This window comes from Pipistrellus kuhlii, unplaced genomic scaffold, assembly GCF_014108245.1.
Source record: "Pipistrellus kuhlii isolate mPipKuh1 unplaced genomic scaffold, mPipKuh1.p scaffold_m20_p_18, whole genome shotgun sequence".
NCBI lineage: Eukaryota > Metazoa > Chordata > Mammalia > Chiroptera > Vespertilionidae > Pipistrellus > Pipistrellus kuhlii.
Genome location: NW_023425493.1, coordinates 14,113,994 through 14,135,703, shown reverse-complemented (window position 1 = coordinate 14,135,703; position 21,710 = coordinate 14,113,994). Strand labels below are relative to the sequence as shown.

The window sequence follows — 21,710 nt, the reverse complement described above, 5'->3', positions numbered from 1 at the left end:
GCTTGACAGAACAGTAGTTATGTCTTAAATAAAAAAGGGATAGATGGAAGTAGTTTACATGGATAGTGGAAGAGAGTATGTCACATTTGAATAAAAGAGAGAAAACAGTATGGCTGTCACACTGAAAGAAAAGAGGAGAGTTGGGGATAAGGGGAAGAAGACAAAAATCCAATCTTGAAGTCTTTTAAATCAATTTGGAGGGCTGCTACTAGATGTAATAAATGAAATAGATCCAAAAGAGCAGGGTACACACACACACATACACACACACACACACACACACACACACACACACACACATATATATATATATATATATATATATATATATATATATTTGTGTATTGTGATATAAAAGTTTTTTTCTGCTTTGGTTTGCAGTAAATAAATAAGAAAACCACAGTTGTAGGCCATGTTGAGGATTTCTGATTTTGTAGTAAAAGAATAGGAAATCATTGAAACTATTTTCACAGAGGAGTAGTTCCAAGATTCCTTTCCAACTCTAAACATTAATCATAGAAAATGGCATTGCTTTTATCAACATGTGAGCAAGGAGTATCATTCCAGGCTGCATTTGATGCCATGCCTAGATTACCTTATTATGCTATTGAAGGCAGAAGCCATGCCTTATGCATTATTGCATCCCCAGTGCCTAACCGAAATTAAGTGGATCTCTTGTGTAAAGCCACTGTTTTTGAATTGAAAGTCTGGGGGTCCTAGCAGATGCTCTTCTGCTATGCCACTGTCATTGCACTGCTTTTAAGATGGAAATTTTTTTGAGAATAACTTCCATTGTCACCATTGTTTACTTCTTGAGTTTCCTACCAATCGTAGCAGTAACAAATTTATAGAGCCACAAAATTTCATGATAGACATCTGTCTGGTTAGCCATTTGCTCTTGAGCACATTGCAGAGTGCAAAAGAGATTATGGGTATTTGTTGAATGACCAATCCATCAAACATTTTCCAAGATTCTAGTCACAACAGGAATTACAACATTACAGTACATCTTTCAAAGTAACTGTGTAGTAGTTATTAGCGGTCAGTGCCTGTAATCTTGATCAGAAAATGGGAGCTTAAATGCATTTAGTATCTATAGTTGTACAGGTGCCTTGCACAGTAATGAACTCTTGCCACTTGTGAATGCCTTTACTACAACGTTTAAGATAGTGCTTTTCACATTTATGGCAGAGTAGTCTTATAGAATGTGAAACTGGAGTTTGAATCACAGTCTTTCTGCTCCCATATCCAGTGGTTTCATCAACTTATGCTGCTTCAGTGAACAAAGATTTTGACACCCCAACAATGAAAATATTACAGGCGGCAAATAAGCATGTACAAAGGTGCTCTGCATCATAGGTCATCAGGGAGTGGAAATTAAAATAACAATGACATACTACTATACACCTTTTTTCTTTTTTTTCTTTTTTTTTTAATATATTTTATTGATTTTGTACAGAGAGGAAGGGAGAGAGATAGAGAGTTAGAAACATCGATGAGAGAGAGTCATCGATCAGCTGCCTCTTGCACACCCCCTACTGGGGATGTGCCCGCAACCAAGGTACATGTCCTTGACCGGAATCGAACCTGGGACCTTTCAGTCCCCCAGCCTACGCTCTATCCATTGAGCCAAACCGGTTTCGGCTATACACCTTTTAAAATGTCCAAAACCCAGAGCATTGACACTATCCAATGCTGGTGAGAATGTGGAGCAACAGGGACTCTCATTCATTGCTGATGGGAATTCAACACAGTACAGCCACTTCGGAAGACAATTTAGCAGTTTTTTAATAAAACTAAACATACTCTTACCATACAGTCCAGTAATCATACTCCTTCATATTTACCAAAGTAGTTGAAAACTATCTCCACACAACATCTTGCACACAAATGTTACTAGCAGCTATTCACAAGTGGCAAGATTTTGTTTGTAGCAGCTTTATTCACAATCACCAAAATTTTGTAGCAACCAGGATGTCCTTCAGAAGGTGAACAGATAAATACACTGTGTACATGTAGAAATGGAATAAGTTAAAAATAAATAAGTCATAACAAGACATGGAGAAAACTTAAAATGCATGTTACTAAGTATGTGCCATGCCAGGTTCAGTGACCCTGAGACGGGGCGGTGAATGATTGAGAAAAGACAGACAAGAGAATAAAAGCTGGGTCTGGGTGGAACACTGCTTCCGGATGGAGAGACAGCGTCGTGGACTACAAGCCCTGCCTTTATTTTATAGCCAGATGCCAGGAGGCAAAGTAAGGGCGTGGTCAAGATGTTTACAACATTCTCATGGGTTTCAATTCTAATCAATTACATGCACCTGAACTGTATCAAGCCCACATCACTCAGGCACGTGGGGCCATATGTTCGGACCATAGATTCAAGCTTACAACTGGTTATAATTGTGCTGGGAGGGCCACCAAGCTGGGACTTGCATGTGGCTATAAGAGGACTGTGCCCTCTCATCAGCCCAAGGCTTGAATCTGTCCAAACTCTGTAGCCGCTCTCCACAGCTACCTATATACTGTATAATTCCAATTATATAACATTTTGGAAAAGAGGAAACTAAGGACACAGTAGAAATGTGAGTGGTTGCCAGAGATCAGGGGTGGGGGCAGGGAAGGATGAATAGGAAGAGGACAGAGGGTGTTTAGAGCAGTGCAAATACTTTTATGACACTAATAATGGGTGCATGCCATTATACGTTTTCCAAAGCCCATAGAATGTACAGCATCAAGTGAATCCTAAAGTAAACTATATCCTTTAGATGACTATTTGCCCATGTAGGTTCTTCAGTTGTGACAAATGTACCACTCTGATAGGGGATGTTCATAATGGGGGACGGTAATAATTGTAGAAAAAAAAAGTATTGCGAGTTTTTTTCATTACAATGTCTCTTACTTAACTGCTCCCAAATTAAACTGGTTTCTTAGAATGAACAAATCTCTCCTTTAAAATGTCAGCACTACTGTTGAAATTAAGCATGAATATATTTTTTAAATTCTTAACAAATAGCTAAGGGGGAAAAAAATATTCCTTTCTTATCATGAATTTGCATAATACTGCCCCAACTGAGAAAGCAAACAATGGCATGTGGCTTTTTTTTAAATAAACAGTACAAGAAATAATTTGCATTTTCCGTAATTTCAATGAATTTCTCATAAAACACTTGGAAAATTCAAAGGAGTCCTGGAGTTTCTTAATAATTACTCACAGAATAAATTTGAACAAATAAATATGGAAATGAAACAGTACCATCAAAATAATGTTTGTCCTTTCCCTAAGTTCTATGTGTAAACCATCTCTGAGACACAATTAGGGGACTCAGTCTAGCTGGTCCCCTTGGGTATCCTTTTCCGTCTTACGGTTCATACCCATCATCATTCGAGTCTTGGAACTACATCCAAGAGGAAGCTTAACAATGACTGTTTATTTTGTAGGTTGTAACGAAGCTAGAGTGCCAGTGAAGGCCTTTGAAGTGTGAAGAGCTTTCCTGTAGTTGAAACCAGAATGTCATTTATAGATCCTTATCAGCACATTATAGTAAGTCATTTGCTGTTTGTATATACTTTTTATGGGAGGAAGACCTGTATACTTCTTGCCTGAATATTGCTGGTGTTGATTGTAAAGTAAAACTCTATGGCAAACCCTGTTTTTTTTTTTGTTGTTGTTGTTTGTTTGTTTTTTTTAATGAAACTCTATGAGCTTAATGTGGTATAGATAGGCTATAGATCATGATAAAATGTACCCAGTTCTTCTTTTCATCACAGCAAGTTTCCCTAAAAAGAGGTACTCAGAGAGAAAAAATACCAAAACATCTGCAACAGTATTGAACTTACATGGAACAAGAAAAATGTAGTGATCACCTAGCAATTATCAGCGTGCATAGTTATATCCATCATGTGAATTGGTGGGGAGAAGATAATAGAAACTATTTTTTTAAATATATTTTTTATTGATTTCAGGAGAGGGGGAGAGAGATAGAAACATTAGTGATGAGAGAGAATCAGTGATTGGCTGATTCTTGCATGCCCTCTATTGGAGATCGAGCCCACAACCTGAGCATGTGCTCTATGGGAATCGAACCCAGGATCCTTCAGTCTGCAGGCCGATGCTCTATCCATTGAAACAAACCAGCTAGGGCAAGATTAAATAACCATTGAGTTGCAAGTTTGATAGGCATTTCCAGGGTAATTGATTCTGTAACCTTTCCCTTAGAAATATTTAAGCAAACTTTTCTATGGATGCTTTATTTTTAGTAAAAAAGTTGAGTGATTCAAATTTTAGGATATAATTTTCCAAACTTCATTGGAAGTATACCTTTTTTCATATGATAAAAATTAAATAAAAGAGGAGAAATTTCTTTGCTGAATTTAACACTAGGGATCCAGTTAGGTTTATAGAGACTAGAAATAAATGTTATGGATATTAAGGATCCACCGTTTCATTTTTACTTAAAAGGAAACACCGTTCTTTAACCCCACATCCCTCTCTGGCTACCATCCTTTCTCTGTCCCTGCTCAGATAGCAAGGATTGATTTGTTAGGATTCTTTGCAGCTCCTTCTTCCTCTTCATTCACAACTTGAATGACTGAAAACTGATCTCAGTTCTTCCACTTTACAAAAAGGTCTCAGTAAGGGCATCTTTGGTGAATTAAATAAACTCATTAGTTCCCCCCTTTAACTCCTACCTCTACCCCTGCTGCTTATTCACCTCTTCTTGAAAGTCTTCTCAATTTTCTCTGGTTCTGTTTCAGTTTCTTGTTTTCTTGCTGTTGATTCCTTCTCAGTTTTCTTTGAAAGCTTCTCTTTCTATTTGACTTTTTAATATTGAAATATAACATATCACACATGCAACCATCATCTAGGTAAAGATACACAACATTATAAGTATCCCCAAAGAGTTGCTCATGTCTCTTCCAGTCAAACTCCACAAAGGTAACCAATATTTGATTTCTATTATTATTCACTAGAGGCCTGATGCATAAAAGTTGTGCACTCAGGCAATGTCTCTCAGAATCCGGAAGCTCTTGGGAAATTTCTGACTGATGGTTAGGCCCACTCCCTTAGCGCTGCCAGGAGATGCTCCCACCACTTCTGCTGTGCTCACCAGCCGTGAGTCTGGCTTCTGGCTGAGCAACTCTCACCCTGTGAGATCAGGCCAAAACTGGCTCTTGACATCCCCCAAGGGGTCCCAGATTGCAAGAGGGTGCAGGCCAGGTTTATTGGGGCCAGGGAGAGACGCAGAAGGTTGGCCTGCCAGGGAGGAACTACAGGAGGACTCCAAGTCATGTCTGGCCCATTTTGTTCAGTCCTGATCTGCTGGACCCCAGCAGCAAGCTAACCTACTGAATATTGCTGGTGTTGATTGTAAAGTAGGCTACAAATCATGACAAAGCTAAACCTGTTAGCCAAAACCAGTTTGGCTCAGTGGTGAGAGCGTCAGCCTGCGGACTGAATGGTCCTGGGTTTGATTCTGGTGAAGGGCATGTACCTTGGTTGCGGGCACATCTCCAGTGGGGAGTGTGCAGGAGACAGCTGATCGATGTTTTTCTCTCATTGATGTTTCTAACTCTCTATCCCTCTCTCTTCCTCTCTGTAAAAAAATCAATAAAATATATATTAAAAAAAAAAAAAAGACACACAAGCTTTGAAAAAAACAACACAAAACTAATCCCGTTAGTTATTTAGATTATTCAGTACTCTGTTTTCAGTATTCAGTACTCTGTTTTTTCATATAAATTTTGGTCATAGTGTCTTCCCCATGGTGGTCAGTGCATGTGATAACTACTGGTTGACTAGTCACCTGTCTGCCCCCTGGTGGTCAGTGCATGTCATAGCGAGCCATTGAGTGGCCTTAGCATATCATTAGCATATTACACTTTGATTGGTTGAACATCCATTCAGACACTTAGCATATTAGGTTTTTATTATATAGGATAAGTTTTGCTGTTCTTGAACTTCATATAGATGTCTGTATTCAACATTATATCTGTGTGTCTCATTCATATTTTTGCAGTAGCAGGATCTTTATATTGCCATCTAGTAGTATTTTATTATTTGTATATACTATAAACTATTTATGTAGTCTACTGATAACTGTCAAGTCCTCACTGAATGACTATGGTGCCTTTGCTGAAAATCAGACAGCCATATATGTGACTTGATTTCTATTTTGTTCTGTTAGTCATTCAATCTGTGTTTGCCCAGTACCAATCTATGTTTATTTCTCTAGCTTTAAATGCGTCTACGTAAATTCTCCAATTTTTTCTTCTTGGAGATTGTATTGGCTATTTTCAGTACTCTGTATTTTCATATAAATTTTGGAATCAATTTTTCAATTACATACAAACACACACACATAACTGCTGAGATTTTTATTGGTACTGTTTTAAGTCTATAGATCAGTTAGGGAAGGGATGAAAATGATAACAATATTGCATCTTCCAATTTATTAACAACCCATGAATCTAATCCAAAACAAATGTTACTTAGATTATCTTTAATTGTCTCAGTAATGTATTATAATTTTCAGTGAGAAATCTTTTGTTTCTTTATTTTAGATGTACTTCTTAATAGTTGATGTTTTAGTGTCACTCTAAAGATAATTATAAATTTAATTTTCTGATTAGTTATTATATTTATATAGAAATACAATGGACTTTTTTGTAGATACAGTCAATTTATTGAGTTTCTTTATAATTCTAGTTGTTGATTCTTTTGGGTTTTCAGCTTACACATTTCTGTTATCTATAAGTAATGCCAGTTGTACTTCTGCATAATTTTTGTTTGTAATGATTATGGACCAGCATATTGTCTATTTTGATCTATGTTTCAAATACAAAAATATAGTTCATTTTTTATTTTATTTTATGAATTTTGAAGAGATTTTATTAGTGCATCTAACTTCTGAATTGTATATATTTCTGTTTAATTGATATTTTATCGTTATAAATGGCCCTTTTTTAAAAATCTCTAACAATGACTTTGTTTTCAATTTTACTTTCTATTTTGTTAATATAATCCCTTCTAGTTTCTTTGATTACTATATGCAGCCTTTTACTTTCAATTTATACTTTTCCTTCTTTTTAAAGTCTTATCCTTGTGATAAGCATATAATGAGGGTTTAAAATGCGATAACTGTTGTTTTTTGAAAACAGTATCCTACTTTCCTTTCATAGTTACGGTTTTTCTATAGATGAATTTCAACAATAACTTTATATTCTTTTCAGTTGTTTTTTTTCATAGTGATTAAGTTTTCTGTATCTTCTGTATGCAGACTCATTTTTCTCAGCCCCAACCTCCAGAGAAGTATGTGAAAACCACATGCCTATCACATGTTCTTTACCTTCCCCAACATTGGAGTTGGACACTCAATCAGTATTTCAATTTGTCACCATTTTAAATGAAGAGATCCTAAGAGACTTACAGGTTTCTCAATTCTTCTCGTTCTTGCTGTGTATGTAGGAAAAAACTGTGTGCTCTGTGTATGCCAATTTTTGTGTGTGACATTCCCTGTTGCAGTTTTCACAGAATGATACTTTTTAAAAAATATATATATTTTATTGATTTTCAACAGAGAGAAAGGAGAGAGATAGAGAGCTAGAAACATCGATGAGAGAGAAACATCGACCAGCTGCCTCCTGCACACCCCCCACCGGGGATGTGCCTGCAACCAAGGTATATGCCCTTGACCGGAATCGAACCCCGGGACCTTTCAGTCCGCAGACTGACGCTCTACCACTGAGCCAAAACGGCTTCAGCACAGAATGATACTTTTCAAAACATATACACGAGCACACTCGGCACAGATCAGTTCTAGTAAAAAGGGAAAGTGGGGAAAGCTAAGCCAGCTAGTTAGTCATGAACAGGGCCAGACGGGCCAACACAGTTTCGACTGCCTCGAGGCACACAGGATTGACTCCTGGTCCTGTCTGTGATGCAGTGACATGTTGGAGAATCCTGTTGACTGAAGCAGCAGATTCAGCCAGCAAGTTCTTTTGCTCCCAGTGATACCAGCTTTCAAGAATGTGGTAGAAGCCCAGTTGTAGTGGCTCAGTAGTTGATCATTAGCCTATGAACCAGGAGGTCCTGGGTTTGATTCCCAGTTCAGGGCACAGGCCTAGATTGTGAGCTCGATCCTAGTAAGGTGCCTGCAGGAGGCAGCCAATGGATGTGTCTCTCTCATCAATGTTTCTCTCTCTCTCTCTCTCCTTCTCTCTTTCTCTCTGAAACCAATATATATATAGTTCTAAAAAAAGAATGTGGTAGAAAATAGAGTGATAGCTATATGGCAAAGTTCAGTGCTTCCAACTTGCGGACTATTTGTGTCTCCAGGACTTACTGAAGTCCTTTGGGGCCAGGGAGACCTCCACATTACAAGGATAGATCATTGCAAAGAATAAAATATTTATAAAAATTTCCATCTTTTTACTCTAAAAACATGAGTCACTTTCCTGGAGTGAAAAGAAAACAAAGCCACACCTCTTCCCACCGCCTCTGAGCAGTCCAGGGGCACTGCCCCTCGTCCACAGAAACAAAGGCCGTCTTCACATCAGACAGACAGACATTCGGATACACCAGCATGACCGCCTGCTTCCATACAGGGGCCTTTGAAAAAATGCCATTGTGGGATGATGGGAAAGTTTACCAAAAAAAAATTATGAAGATATTATTCTAGATTATTACGGCAACAGAGGTGGGGGGAAACGCTGAGTCAGTAATCAAAGAACTAGTGTTCCAATGGCAGTTTTGGCTTCAGTTACGTGCTCATGAGCACTTGAACTCTGGGTTTTAGCTGCTGTGTGCAGGAAAACAGGGTCTGAATAGTACCTGCTGTGTCTGTTTCACAGGAATTTTGTAAAAAAAAAAAATAAATAAATTATGTGTACAAAAGCATTCTTTAGAAATCCCCATGCTGCGGATTGAACCTGCATGTGCCCTGACTGGGAATTGAACCATGACCTTCTGGTTCATAACTCAATGCTCAACCACTAAGCTATGCCAGCTTGGCCAAAGTTATTTAAAGTTACATTCAGGTTTCTGCTTTTCCACCACAGATCATAGGTCAAAAAGCCCTAGAAAGTCACCCAAGTTTACCTTTCAGTTCTTGAATTTCTATTTGGTTCTTTAAAATTTTTTCTCAGCCATTTAAAAAAAAAAATAGTTTTCAGTTCCATATGGTCATAGTTAAGCTCAACTTCCATTTCCTTGAACTCCAGTGTGGCTGTTTCTTGGGTGGGTCTGTTTTTGTGCCCATTAATTAATTGTGCTGGTTTGTTCTCTTGGAGTCCTACCTCCTCATGCTCCTAATTTATCTTTGACTTTACTAAACATGATCATAAAAAATTATCTATAGAAATAATCCTTCAGAGATCATTTTATTTGCTTCTCTCAGGCTGCCAGGGAAGCTGGAAGTCTGGGACAGATGTAACCCCAGTTGTAGGTTAGCTGTTTTCTGGGCTCCCTCGATGACACTAAACTGGGCTGTCAGACATGGAGGGGCTAATTATAATTATTCCTATGGTACAGTCCATGGAGTTTTCAACTTGAAACAAGGGGATGGTTTCTTAGAGTCCTTATCTTTAGAAGGCTCATGATCCTTAAAGGCTGCTCAGTTTCTAAGATTCCTCTTCTCAGCAAACACCCCCTTGGCAAGATAGGGCTCACCTTTCTGGTTTCTGTGTTCTCCTGGATCACTGCTATGTTTTGTGGTGATTAAGGCCTTCCCAGAGTTTTAGTTTTGTGTTACTATATCAGTCAGAGTTCTCCAGAGAAACAGAATTAATAGGAGATACATACAAACAGACATACATATATACATCATGTCTTAAATTCATTAGAGTTGCTATAACAAAAGGCCACAAGAATGGATAGCTTAAAACCAACATAAATTTATTTCTCATAGTTCTGCAGGCTGGAAAGTCCACGATCAAGGCATGAGCATGGTTGCATTTGGTGAGGCTTCTCCTCCCCCTTTCTCTCTGAGATTTGTCAGTCTGTTCCGTGCTCTGGATCTATTTTGTTCGTCAGTTTAAGATCATGTGATACTTGTCTTTCTCTGACTGGCTTATTTCGCTTAGCGTAATACTCTCCAGGTCCCTCCACGCTGTCTCAAAAGTTAAGTGATCCTTCTTTTTTACAGCTGCCTAGTATTCCGTTGTGTAAATGTACCACAGTTGTTTTTTTGTTTTGTTTTGTTTTTTTGTTTTTTGTGGGTTTTTTTTATCCATTCATTTATTGCTGGTCACTTGGGCTGTTTCCAGATCTTAGCTATTTGTAAATAATGCTGCCATGAACACTGTTGTGGATTCAATAATATCATCTCTGACACTATCCCTGAAACATAATGAAAAGTCTCCTATTCTGGTCAGAAGGTAGGCCTGATCATCCTAGCTTGGAATTTTATGTGGTATTGACACACAGAAACATGGCAAGGATTATCAAAAATGTATTTGGATTGTCATTGATTAAAACTGAGTATTTTCTTTCTGAGTGGTGTTCCATGATTCTTAGGATATATTCCTAGAAGTGGGCTCCCTGGGCCAAATGGCAGTTCCATACTTAATTTTTTGAGGAAACTCCACACTGTTTTCCATAGTGGCTACATGTGATTTTCTTTCAATTGTGTCTGCTAGAACTAACATATTCTATTGTTAAATCAGGTGTTTTGGACATTAGGATTATTCGTGTAAATAGCTAATCCATAATATTGGCCCCTAGGAACATGGCAAGTTTAGATAGCACTATAGATTACAAATATATAAAGTGATTCCTCTTATAAAATGTGGGAGAATAGTAACATACTTCCTGTATGTCTTAAATGTATTAGAATGAAACTCCACACCAGGAAGTGAAACCTGGTGAAATAAGTATCCTATTTTATTTTTTTAAATATATTTTATTGTTTTTTGTTTTTACAGATAGGAAGGGAGATGGTTAGAGAGTTAGAAACATAAATCAGCTGCCTCCTGCACACCCCCCTCTGGGGATATGCCCACAGTCAAGGTACATGCCCTTGACTGGAATTGAACCTGGGACCCTTCAGTCCACAGGCCGATGCTCTATCCACTGAGCCAAACTAGTTAGGGCAAAGTATCTATTTTAAAAAGTATCATGCCTCTTGGATGCTATCAATGCAGCCACTTTTTGAAAAACCTTTCTGAGACCTGTTTGAATTGCCTGCTGCTGATTGTGGAGATCACAATGTCTGATTCAGTACTGAGACTCTGTAGTCTTTATCATAGAAGCAGTCTTTAGTTTTAATTGGAGGAAAAAATATATTTTCCTGCAGAATCTACATTCTCCTCCATCAGATTTGTTTTGTGATTGTTCTTTTTGGTTCTTTTTTTTTTTTAACAGTGGGACTTTTAACAGATTAAGAAAATCATCAAATTGATTTTGTATACATTGACCGATTCTTTTTTCCAATGTCTAATCATTTTAGTTACAGATGTCAATATAATTCTCCAGAATGAATTTAATATAGTAGCTGTTTTCGTGATGACTGGGTTATTGTAATACTGAAAAGAAATAGAGTTGCGGTCTATGGAAAAGATTATAGATGAAGAAAGACCCTTAAAGTAAGGTAATCTAAGACCTGAAGGCAAGACTTAATCTTGGTGACTAAGCCAGTATATTGAGCTTATATTTGACATCTCAATTGAAATATGGCATCTCTTTTGGCCAACTATCAACTAGCATTGTGCTGAGTCATTAGTTTCCCCGGGAACACTGTTGTGGATTCAATAATACCATCTCCTCTGGCGCTATCCCTGAGACGTAATGAAAAGTCTCCTATGCAGGTCAGAAGCTAGCCCTGCTCATCCTACTTTGAAATGTTATGTGATATTGGCCCCCAGGAACATGGCAAGGATTGTCAAAAAAGTATTTGGATGGTCATTGATTGAAACTGAGCACTTTTTTCCTAAGAATTTGTACTTACTTTATATTCTCTTTACCGCTCCTAGAGATTGGTATAATTTTGATACTTCTGTTTTGAAAATAATTTTCTTAAGATACATGGTGTTTTCAAAATGAACTTGTAAAAACCAAAAAGATGGTTGGTTTGCTCCATATAGTATTTCATTTTACAATGTTAAGAAGACAGAATCGAGGCTGATGGAAATAAAGGCAAAAATTTTTTTAAACAGAAAGGTTTTTTATTTTTTATTTTTATTGATTTTTAGCAGAGTGGAAGGGAGAGGAATAGAGAGAGCCAGAAACATCGATGAGAGAGATACATCGACCAGCTGCCTCCTGCACACCCCCCAACGGGGATGTGCCTGCAACCAATGTACATGCCGACTGGAATCGAACCTGGGACCTTTCAGTCCGCAGGCGACGCTCTATCCACTAAGCCAAACCGGTTTTGGCCAATAAAGGCAAATTTAAATGCAGAGTTGAATGATAGATAAAATAATCCAATTAATAGAGTTCAGATCCACTACAGATACAATAGACAGAATAGATTGTAACTTTCTATATCACTTTAATAAATGGAAACAGTTTTTTTTATTATTATTAAATGTATTGGTATTGGTATTGGTATTATTATTCTCTGTGCAAGTAAAGGAATATAGAAAAAGTAAAACATTGGGAACAGCAAGATTGGATTATAAATCAAGTTTAATTTTTAATGTTTATGAGATGCTGGGAAATTAGACACTCAGAGTCTCACTTTAGCGAGCACAACTCATCCTTAAATGTAAGTAATAATACCTATTTTATAGAGTTTTGGGGAAAATTAAATGAAAATTTACATCTACTAGAATGTTTAACGTAGGGCTTATACTCAATGAATCCTTATAATAACAATATCTTTCTCAGTATATGTTATTAGTAATCATCTGATCAAGCCTTGACTGGAATTGAACCTGGGACCCTGCAGTCAAGGATTGATGCTCTATTCACTGACTCAAACTGGTTAGGACAATGTTACTATGTTTTAAATTTCAAATTCCACTTGTTCATTTTTGGTATATAGGAAAAAGATTGATATTTGCATATTAACCGTATATTCTACAACCTTGCTATTATATAATTACTTAATTCCAGAAGTTTTAAAAATTAATTTTATTTGCTGAAACTGGGTTGGCTCAGTGGATAGAGCATCGGCCTGCAGACTCAAGGGTCCTGGGTTCGATTCCGGTCAAGGGCATGTACTTTGGTTGTGGGCATATCCCTGGTAGGGGGTGTGCAAGAGGCGGCTGATCGATGTTTCTCTCTCATTGATGTTTCTGACTTTCTATCCCTTTTCCTTCCTCTGTAAAAAATCAATAAAATGTATTTTTTTAAAAATTAATTCTATTGTGTTTTCTACATAGACAATGAAGCCATCTGTGACAAAGTTTTATTTCTTCCTTCACAATTTGTATATATTTTATTTCTTTTTCTTGTCTTACTGCATTTACTTAGACACCTAGTCTAAGTAAGGAGTGGGAAAAGCAAATATCCTTGTCTTATTCTTATTCTTTATAGGAAAGCTTTTAGTTTTATGCCATTGTTAACGAAAAAAACCATTGAAATCTGTAAAGAATTTTTTTTATGAGTTTATTTGAGCCAAAACTGTCGACATATGCCGGGAAGCAGAAACTCAACCGATTGAGATAATGCTCCGAAGAATGGCGGGTTACATTTCTTTATTTATACACCGAAATCAAAGGAGGGACATAGGTGGGTTACATGAAATTCATTAGTGATGGAGTAAGGAGGTGGGAGAAGGCAAAGCGGTGGGAAAGTCCTGGGATTGGATAAAAAGTAAAATGATGGAGGTGTACTCAGGTGAGTGCAGGAACAATTAACATGATAAAGAAGGAATTTGAGGCATCTGTCCTGGCGCCCAGCATATTTGGTTGTTCCCCAGGGGCTCCGGAAAAAGGGAAGTTACAAGTTACCCAGACATCTCACAGATATGTTATCTTAGAGGCAAAAAGGCAAATGGGCTCAGTAAAAAGATCAAAGTTGATCTTTGTCTGGGAGAATATCTGGGACATGACTACCTACTATAACCTGTTAGATATTTAATTTTCAAACCATCTTTTGTGGTTATCTTAGGTCTCTGGGTTTGCAAGACTGCCACACAGGCTTCCCTGAGCTTGCCAAGTTAGCATGTGGCTTTTTTCTTTCACACCATTAAGTATATTGGTTTTAGATTTATTTTTTTTTTTATCAAGTTGAGGAAGTTCCCATCTACTTCTAAATTGCTGGGAGTTTTTATCATAAATAGGTGATAAACGTTATTTACCAAATAAAGTTTCTGCATCAATTAACATGATAGTGTGATTTTTCTTTTTCTTTTTTAATTTTTTTTAAAAATATATTTTATTGATTTTGTACAGAGAGGAAGGGAGAGAGATAGAGAGTTAGAAACATCAATGAGAGAGAGTGTCATTGATCAGCTGCCTCTTGCACACCCCCCTACTGGGGATGTGCTCGCAACCAAGGTACATGCCCTTGACCGGAATCAAACCCGGGACCTTCCAGTTCCCAAGCCAACACTCTATCCATTGAGCCAAACCGGTTTCGGCTGATAGTGTGATTTTTCTTCTTTAGCCTGTTGGTGTGATAAATTACATTAAATTGATTTTTTTAATGCATAACCAGCCTTGCCCACCAAGATAAATCCCACTTGGTTGTGGTTATTATTTCTTTATATATTGTTGAATTTTATTTGGTAATAATTTGCTGAGAATTTATACATATATGTTTATGGGAGATATTGGTCTATAGTTTCCTTTTCTGAAAATGCCTCTGTCTGATTTCATTATCAGGGCAACGTGGCTTCATAGAATGAGTTAGGAACTGCTTCTATCTTTTGGAAGAGATTGAATAATATTGGTGTCATTTCTTCCTTACCTGTTTGGTAGAATTATCAGTGAATCCATCTTGGCTTGGTGCTTTCTGTTTTGGAAGGTTAAGTATTGATTTAATTTCTTTATAGACATAGGCATATTCCAGTTGTCTTGCTACTTGTGTGACTTTGGGCAGATTATATCTTTTAAGAAATTTGTTCATTTATTCTAAGTTATCAAATTGTGGGTTTAGAGTTGTTCATAGTATTTCTTTGTTATTTTTGTTAATGCCCATAGGCTCTGTAGTTATCTTCCCTCATTGATTTTCTATTTGTAATTTTTATTCTCTGTATATTTTTTTCTTATTTACCTGGCTAAACACTTTGAATTTCATTCATCTTTTCAAAAACCAACTTCTGGTTTCATTGTTTCTCTTTTTTTATTTCTGTTTTCAATTTTATTTATTTAGCTCTAATTTTTACTATTTTTCTTCTGCTTACTTTGGACATAATTTTTCTAGTTTCCTAAAAAAGTAGGCACTTAGATGATTAATTTAGATATTTTTACATATATATATTATATACATATAATATATATAATATATATATACTACTTAAAGCTGATAGCTCGATCAATTTTTTTTTCTTTTCAGGTTTAACCCATTGGAATTAATAATTACTCAAAATGTGCATATATTTTTAGGGATACCCTATATATGACATATGTGATATATTTTATTTAATACTATAAATTTTCCTCTAAGCACTATGTAGCATAAAACTTTGGCTACACAGAGGTAATTCTCTGCCTTTTGGTTATATTAATAATCTGGATATTAACTATTATATTGATAGAGTGATATCTTCAGAAAGTATTGAAGGCTGTATAACTTCTGATTCTACTAATGCTGGTCTTATAACTTGTTTTTATAATATTTTATGCCTGTTTGCTTTTAGACTATTGTTAATTTACTTCTCAGTGTTATTAGTATTTTAGCTTCTTTTTAATCGTTATGGACTTTTAAAAGCAATCCTGTTAAAGAATGGTAGGAGTAGCTTATAAATGTGGGCCACTTTTAAGATCAAACAAAAACGCTTGAGCTTTAAATAAAGACTCAGAATCTCTTTTGTTGCTCAGAGCACTGTGTGAGCCCCTGTTTCCCCATTCTGTTTTGTTCGACGGAGTTATTTAATAACTGACTTCTAGTTAGGTATTTAATGAAGTCTCCTACCTACTAACATTTATGATGTGCATGCAAACTATTAGGCAATAGAAACTCTTCACATCGCTGCAAGTGGTTTGTGACAAATGCATTACATTTCATAGAAGCAGTTACCTGCTATTGCCTTCGGTCCAAAGGATTTTGAAAACCCGCTCTGGAAATGTCTTGCCCAACAGGACCTTCATTCGTCAGTAACGATGAAAAAAACAAACCTAAATAATGCAAACACCTTGCTTTTCTAAGGCAGGGCTTCTTAGTCATCCAGTACAAAGCCTGATTGTGCTCCTAGAAGGCTGCAGTCCTGATTTACATTCCCCCCCCCCCCCACCCCCCATCCCCGGAGCGCTTGGTAAACCTGACAGCAGAGAAGTCCTAGGTAGTCCAGCGATAGCGACACTTGAAAAACATGATCCCAGCGCCTCACTGATTCTGTGATGGGAGAGAGGAGAGAATCCAAAAAGGAACAGCCCGCGGATCAAAGAATGTTCCTGGTATGCGCATGACTTCCTCTCAACTGGAATATTTTCAAATTAGTCTCAAGGAAACAACGAGACCAGTTCACTTGGATTCTCTATTGGAAGTTTATTTTTAACTTACTCTCGTTTTCTTTCCAGGTGGAGCACCAGTACTCCCACAAGTTCACGGTAGTGGTGTTACGTGCCACCAAAGTGACCAAGGGCACCTTCGGAGACCTGCGTAAGTGCCTTAATGTACTTTTCTGTTGCGGAGTTGCTTGAGTTCCTTGATAAGCCAGGGCTGTCTCTTTAAATATATTATCTTCTCCTCTGATGCCCTGTAGCTGTTGGAATATCATTTTACCTTCACTTTAAGTTCAGAGGACTTGGAGTCAGACAGAATGACTGGCTGATGACAAATAGATCTTTGGAATTTAAAGAAATTCTGTTTAACTCTATTTGGAAAGAGTGCTAAGTTGACTTTGAACAAGCAGCCTCTGTGAGGTATTAAGGATATAAGATAACAACACTAACAACAACAACAAAAAATGCAGTTTCTCTAGTTCCGTGCCTTTGAATGTGTTTAATATGCGTGGAAATGGTTTCAGAAATTGGAGTAGGACAGTTGGAAAAAATGTGAGCGAGATCCTGAGAATAATGTTGAATTGGCTTATTGGCAGTATCTTCCATATTCTGAAAAGCTGTTTTCCAGGCTAATCGGGCCACTGAAATGTCTGGGGGTCTCTGAAACGTGAATGCAAAGAAAGATGGGTAAATATAATGATGATGAATTCGGTAAAACATGGGAAAGGCAATGTACCTTGCAGAACAGGTTTTGGAGAAAGGAGGGAGAATTCAATTTGCCAGGTTGGGGAAGGCGGGTGTGTGTGTGTGTGTGTGTGTGTGTGTGTGTGTGTGTGTGTCATCTTTCCCTGCCGAGATGTCATTTAACCTGGTGCTTGAAGGACTAGCAAGTGGGTTGTGAGAACAGGACGAAGTCCTGGGGACCTCAGCAAGTTCAAGGGCGGGAGAGGAGCAACGTGCTTGTAAGGAAGGAGAACACGTTGTGTTGTCAGAAAATAGGCAGGCAGGTCATGGAGGACATGTACTAATATGATGAAGATTGAGATTTCATCAGATACTCAGTGAGGAGACTTGCCTATTTGAGTCATGAATCACATGATTGTATCTTCATCTTAAAAAAGGTTTGTTCTGTGCATAGCCTGATAAATGTATCGCAAATGAAGGTAGAATGTACTTTTTACGTTGAAGGCTAGGAGGGATTTGAGCTTGTTAAAATCACGATGAAAATGGGCCAATAGAAGTCGAATACTAAGAAAAGCAGAATGCGAGCTCTGTGCTCAACACTTGAGTGAATGAGGAAGGGTATCTGGGAAGTTGGTAAAAGTGAGAGAAGGAAAGAGGTGAACAGGCGGTGATGAGTTTGGATGCTCAACCACTGAGCCACACTGGCCAGGCTGCATCTGCTTTCTTAACTACTTCTCCATAGGCTGCAGGCATCTTGGATCCACCCAGTGTACACAACACAGGTGAGACCCTTGACCTCTAGAGTCTTCCTTTTTAAGGTGAAGGACCCCTGGAAGGAGCAGCCACTAGAGATTAATCACTACTGGAGAAAAGACAGTGCTATTGTGGCTGGTGTGGCTCAGTGGATAGAGTGTTGGCCTGCGGACTGAAGGGTCCCGGGTCAGTTGAACTTTTTATTCAGCATTGATAGAATTCATTTTGTTTGTGCTATGAGATAATTTTATTTACTTTTTGATAAGGGGAAGGAATTATTGCCAGCCCTTCAGGTCACCTTAGTGAGTTTGCAGGAAGTCAGGAAGAGATAAGATTAAAGAACAAGGGAGGGTCTTAGAGAAATGAATTAAATGACAAGGTTAGAAGGAAAAAGTGAAAGGACAGTTTACAGTGCAAACACTTCATTTCTGAGAAGTTAGAGGATGCAATAGCGAGAAAAGGCGGGGGCCTTCGCTGTCACATTTTTAGGAGGAGTTATGATGTTATTGCTGGGGGAGCTTGATCTATACAAATTACCAAATAAGCTGAACTGGGGATGTATAAAAGTTCTTTAAAGACAGACAAGGATAGAACTATACAAAATGCCTAAGATCTGCAAAGACTAAAATAACAGAACTGTACACTCTCTTGTGTTGTTGATAATGTCTACATTTATTTTTTTAAAATATTTTATTGATTTTTTCACAGAGAGGAAGAGAGAGGGATAGAGAGTTAGAAACATCGATGAGGGAGAAACATCGATCAGCTGCCTCTTGCATACCCCCTACTGGGGATGTGCCCGCAACCAAGGTACATGCCCTTGACCGGAATCGAACCTGGGACCTTTCAGTCCGCATACCGATGCGCTATCCACTGAGCCAAACCGTTTTCTGCTACATTTATTTAAAAAGGCAAATTTCCCTTTAGTTTCACGTGTCAGTAAGGAAGAGTGACCTTAGGGCTTTACAGCTTTGCCTGTGGGGCTTTCTCAAGGGCGCCACACCAATCAATCCATTCTTTCCCGATAAAATACCTTTACCTGCTTTGTTTTGTTTTAGATAACAGCATGGTTGTATCTATTTTATATTTTGTGCCTTAATAAATCCTATCCTAACTAGCTTCATTTAGAAATACCATACTGCATTGCTAAAACATCAGACTAACATCAGCAGTATCCCAGGAGCCACATTTGGACATTTTCCTAACATCTCACTCATTCACTTGTTTTGACCTGAGGCCTCTGAGCCATCTAAGAGCAGACATAGCTGCTCCTCACAGTATGCTTGAACCTATCATTTATACCCAATGCCCAGTGCCAACCCTTCCCTCCAATGTCCACGTCTTATGAAAAGGTAATTTGAAGTCCCAGTCTGCACCTGACTCACCGTAGTCTTATTTTTAAAGTAGGTAGTTTGCATTAGTTTGGCTGTATTGCCATAACTCTCACTCCAGAAGCTATGGGAAGTTGTAGTAGATGTAACATGAACCAACAAACAGCATGCCAGCATCGTGCTGAGTGCTGGGTGGATGCATAGAAAACTGTATTCTCTACTGTTCCTTTCCTCTTCTACCAGAAGATATATGTTTGCAGAGTGGCCTCGGTGACAGTAACACTGCAGTTGATAATGAAGTTTTCTTTGTGAGCACATGACATGAAACAATCGTCTCAGACCTCATTTTATAACCAAATGAGACAGCTGGCTCACTGTGCTGACTTCCTCATTGAGTTTCTGCTCCTTTTAAATGGTGTTGGGGAAAATATACATCACTTTGATAATGGAGGGTAATCTCAGAATTCAGAACTGGGTAGTCATATTTCATTCCCTAAGATGAAACCAGGAAATGAATACCATAGTGGTGTTTGTTTGTTCTTTTAAAGTATATTTTTATTGATATCAGAGAGGAAGGAAGAGGAGGAGAGAGGTAGAAACATCAATGATGAAAGAGAATCATTGATTGGCTGCATCCTACACACCTCCTGCCAGCAATTGAGCCTGCAACCCTGGCATATGCCCTGACTGGGAATGGAACCATGACTTCTTGGTTCATAGTTAGATGCTCAGCCACTGAGCCACACTGGCCGGGCCCATAGTGTTTTTGAAATGATGAAATGCATACCTTGATAGGTACGTTTCATAGCCTAATTGTGCATATGTGCTGAGGATTCTTATCTGGTCTCATTGCACCCTAACCTCTTTCTCTTTACAAAATTTGCATCATAAACATTAGGGCTTCTAGGCTTCTAAGGATAGTTGTAAGGATTGCAGATGGGTCTACTTTCCTTAGGTATTCAGGAGCCAGTAGAGCTTAAGGCCAGCATTTAAATGATAAAAAAATAAATACACATGGGAGAACTGTGAACTCATTGTATTTAAACCATTTTTTATGAGATCCTACTGCTTAATGTCTTAAGGGACTGTTTTAAGATATTCTTGAGAATGAACCTTCAGCTTCTGTTTTTCATATCTGTATATGTGCATAAATGATAAACTCATAGCAAGTTCTGTATCAAGTTCCTAATTTTTAAACGGCTGGGTCATTTGCAGGTCTGAGGCTGACCTAATCGCCCCAAACAGTGGCTCTCAAACATTAAGGTCTATGTGTATCACCGGGGGATCTTGTTCAGAAGGCAGATTCTGACTCAGTGGGTCTGGGGAGTAGATTCTAAGATACGAGTGATGCAGACACTGCTGGTGCATGGGCCGCATTTTGGAAGATAGGATCTAGGCAATTTCTTCTATGCTGTGTTTGTTTAGCCTGAGTCTAGATACCTTATGAGCAGAGAAGACTTTAAATATTTTAAAATGAAACAAAGGGTCTAAGGTTTTTGTCTTTTGCTGAATTCACTTTATCAAAGGAAACCATAAAATGACGTAATACTTACTGACTTAATACTTTTTATTTTAAAAACTCATAGAGGATCAATGATCTGACTTTATACATTATCTTTGAGAAGAATAATAGCAATGAACACAAATGCATTAATTAATTTTAAATTCTTCTATGCGGTAATCATGACTATAGCAGATCGCAAGCAATGCAAAAAGTAGGGAATATATTTTCATTGCCTCAAAGGTCACCATGTATATTTCAAGTTAAATGATCAAATGTATGGACTGTATATAAATGCGTTATTTTCCTCTTGCAACAAAGATGTCCTACATACATATTTTAGAATGACTTAATTCTCTCTCTTCCTCATTTGTGATTTGGTGATATTTGAGACATAACTTAAACCCAGGCAGGGTAACTCTAGGTGCTTTTTTGCGCTGAGCTTCAGCACTGGGAAATACTATTTTCCTCTCCTCTGCAAAGATCTGTGGTTGAGATGTGACACACCTGTGCTGTACCGTCTATTGACTGCCTCTATAGAGTTTACGTAAATGCTTATTATTGAAAACAGGGCTGTTCTCCAAAACAGAAGTTTAAGTTGTCACCTTGCACCTATTGTCAGAATATATAAGTACCAAAACTGGGTGATTCAAGTGGAATGGGAGATTTAAAAATGTTGTGCAGCTGAAACCGGTTTGGCTCAGTGGTAGAGTGTCGGTCTGCGGACTGAAAGGTCCCAGGTTCGATTCCGGTCAAGGGCATGTACCTTGGTTGCGGGCACATCCCCGGTAGGGGGTGTGCAAGAGGCAGCTGGTCGATGTTACTTACTCATTGACGTTTCTAGCTCTCTATCCCTTTCCCTTCCTCTCTGTAAAAAATCAATA

General features: G+C 37.9%; 1 protein-coding gene across 2 annotated transcripts in view; it reads left to right on the top strand.

Annotated features, from left to right (window-relative positions):
* Positions 1-21,710, top strand: part of PLA2G4A (phospholipase A2 group IVA) — a 121,178-nt gene that overhangs the window by 18,402 nt on the left and 81,066 nt on the right. Inside the window, exons 2-3 of one of the 2 annotated variants that reach the window (XM_036442178.2) lie at positions 3,445-3,547; positions 16,633-16,714. In XM_036442178.2, coding sequence (XP_036298071.1) covers positions 3,515-3,547; positions 16,633-16,714 — 115 coding nt within the window. In that variant the 5' untranslated portion in view covers positions 3,445-3,514. Of the gene's footprint in view, positions 1-3,444; positions 3,548-16,352; positions 16,510-16,632; positions 16,715-21,710 lie in introns of those variants that run through there. The other variant, XM_036442177.2, reaches the window with a different exon arrangement.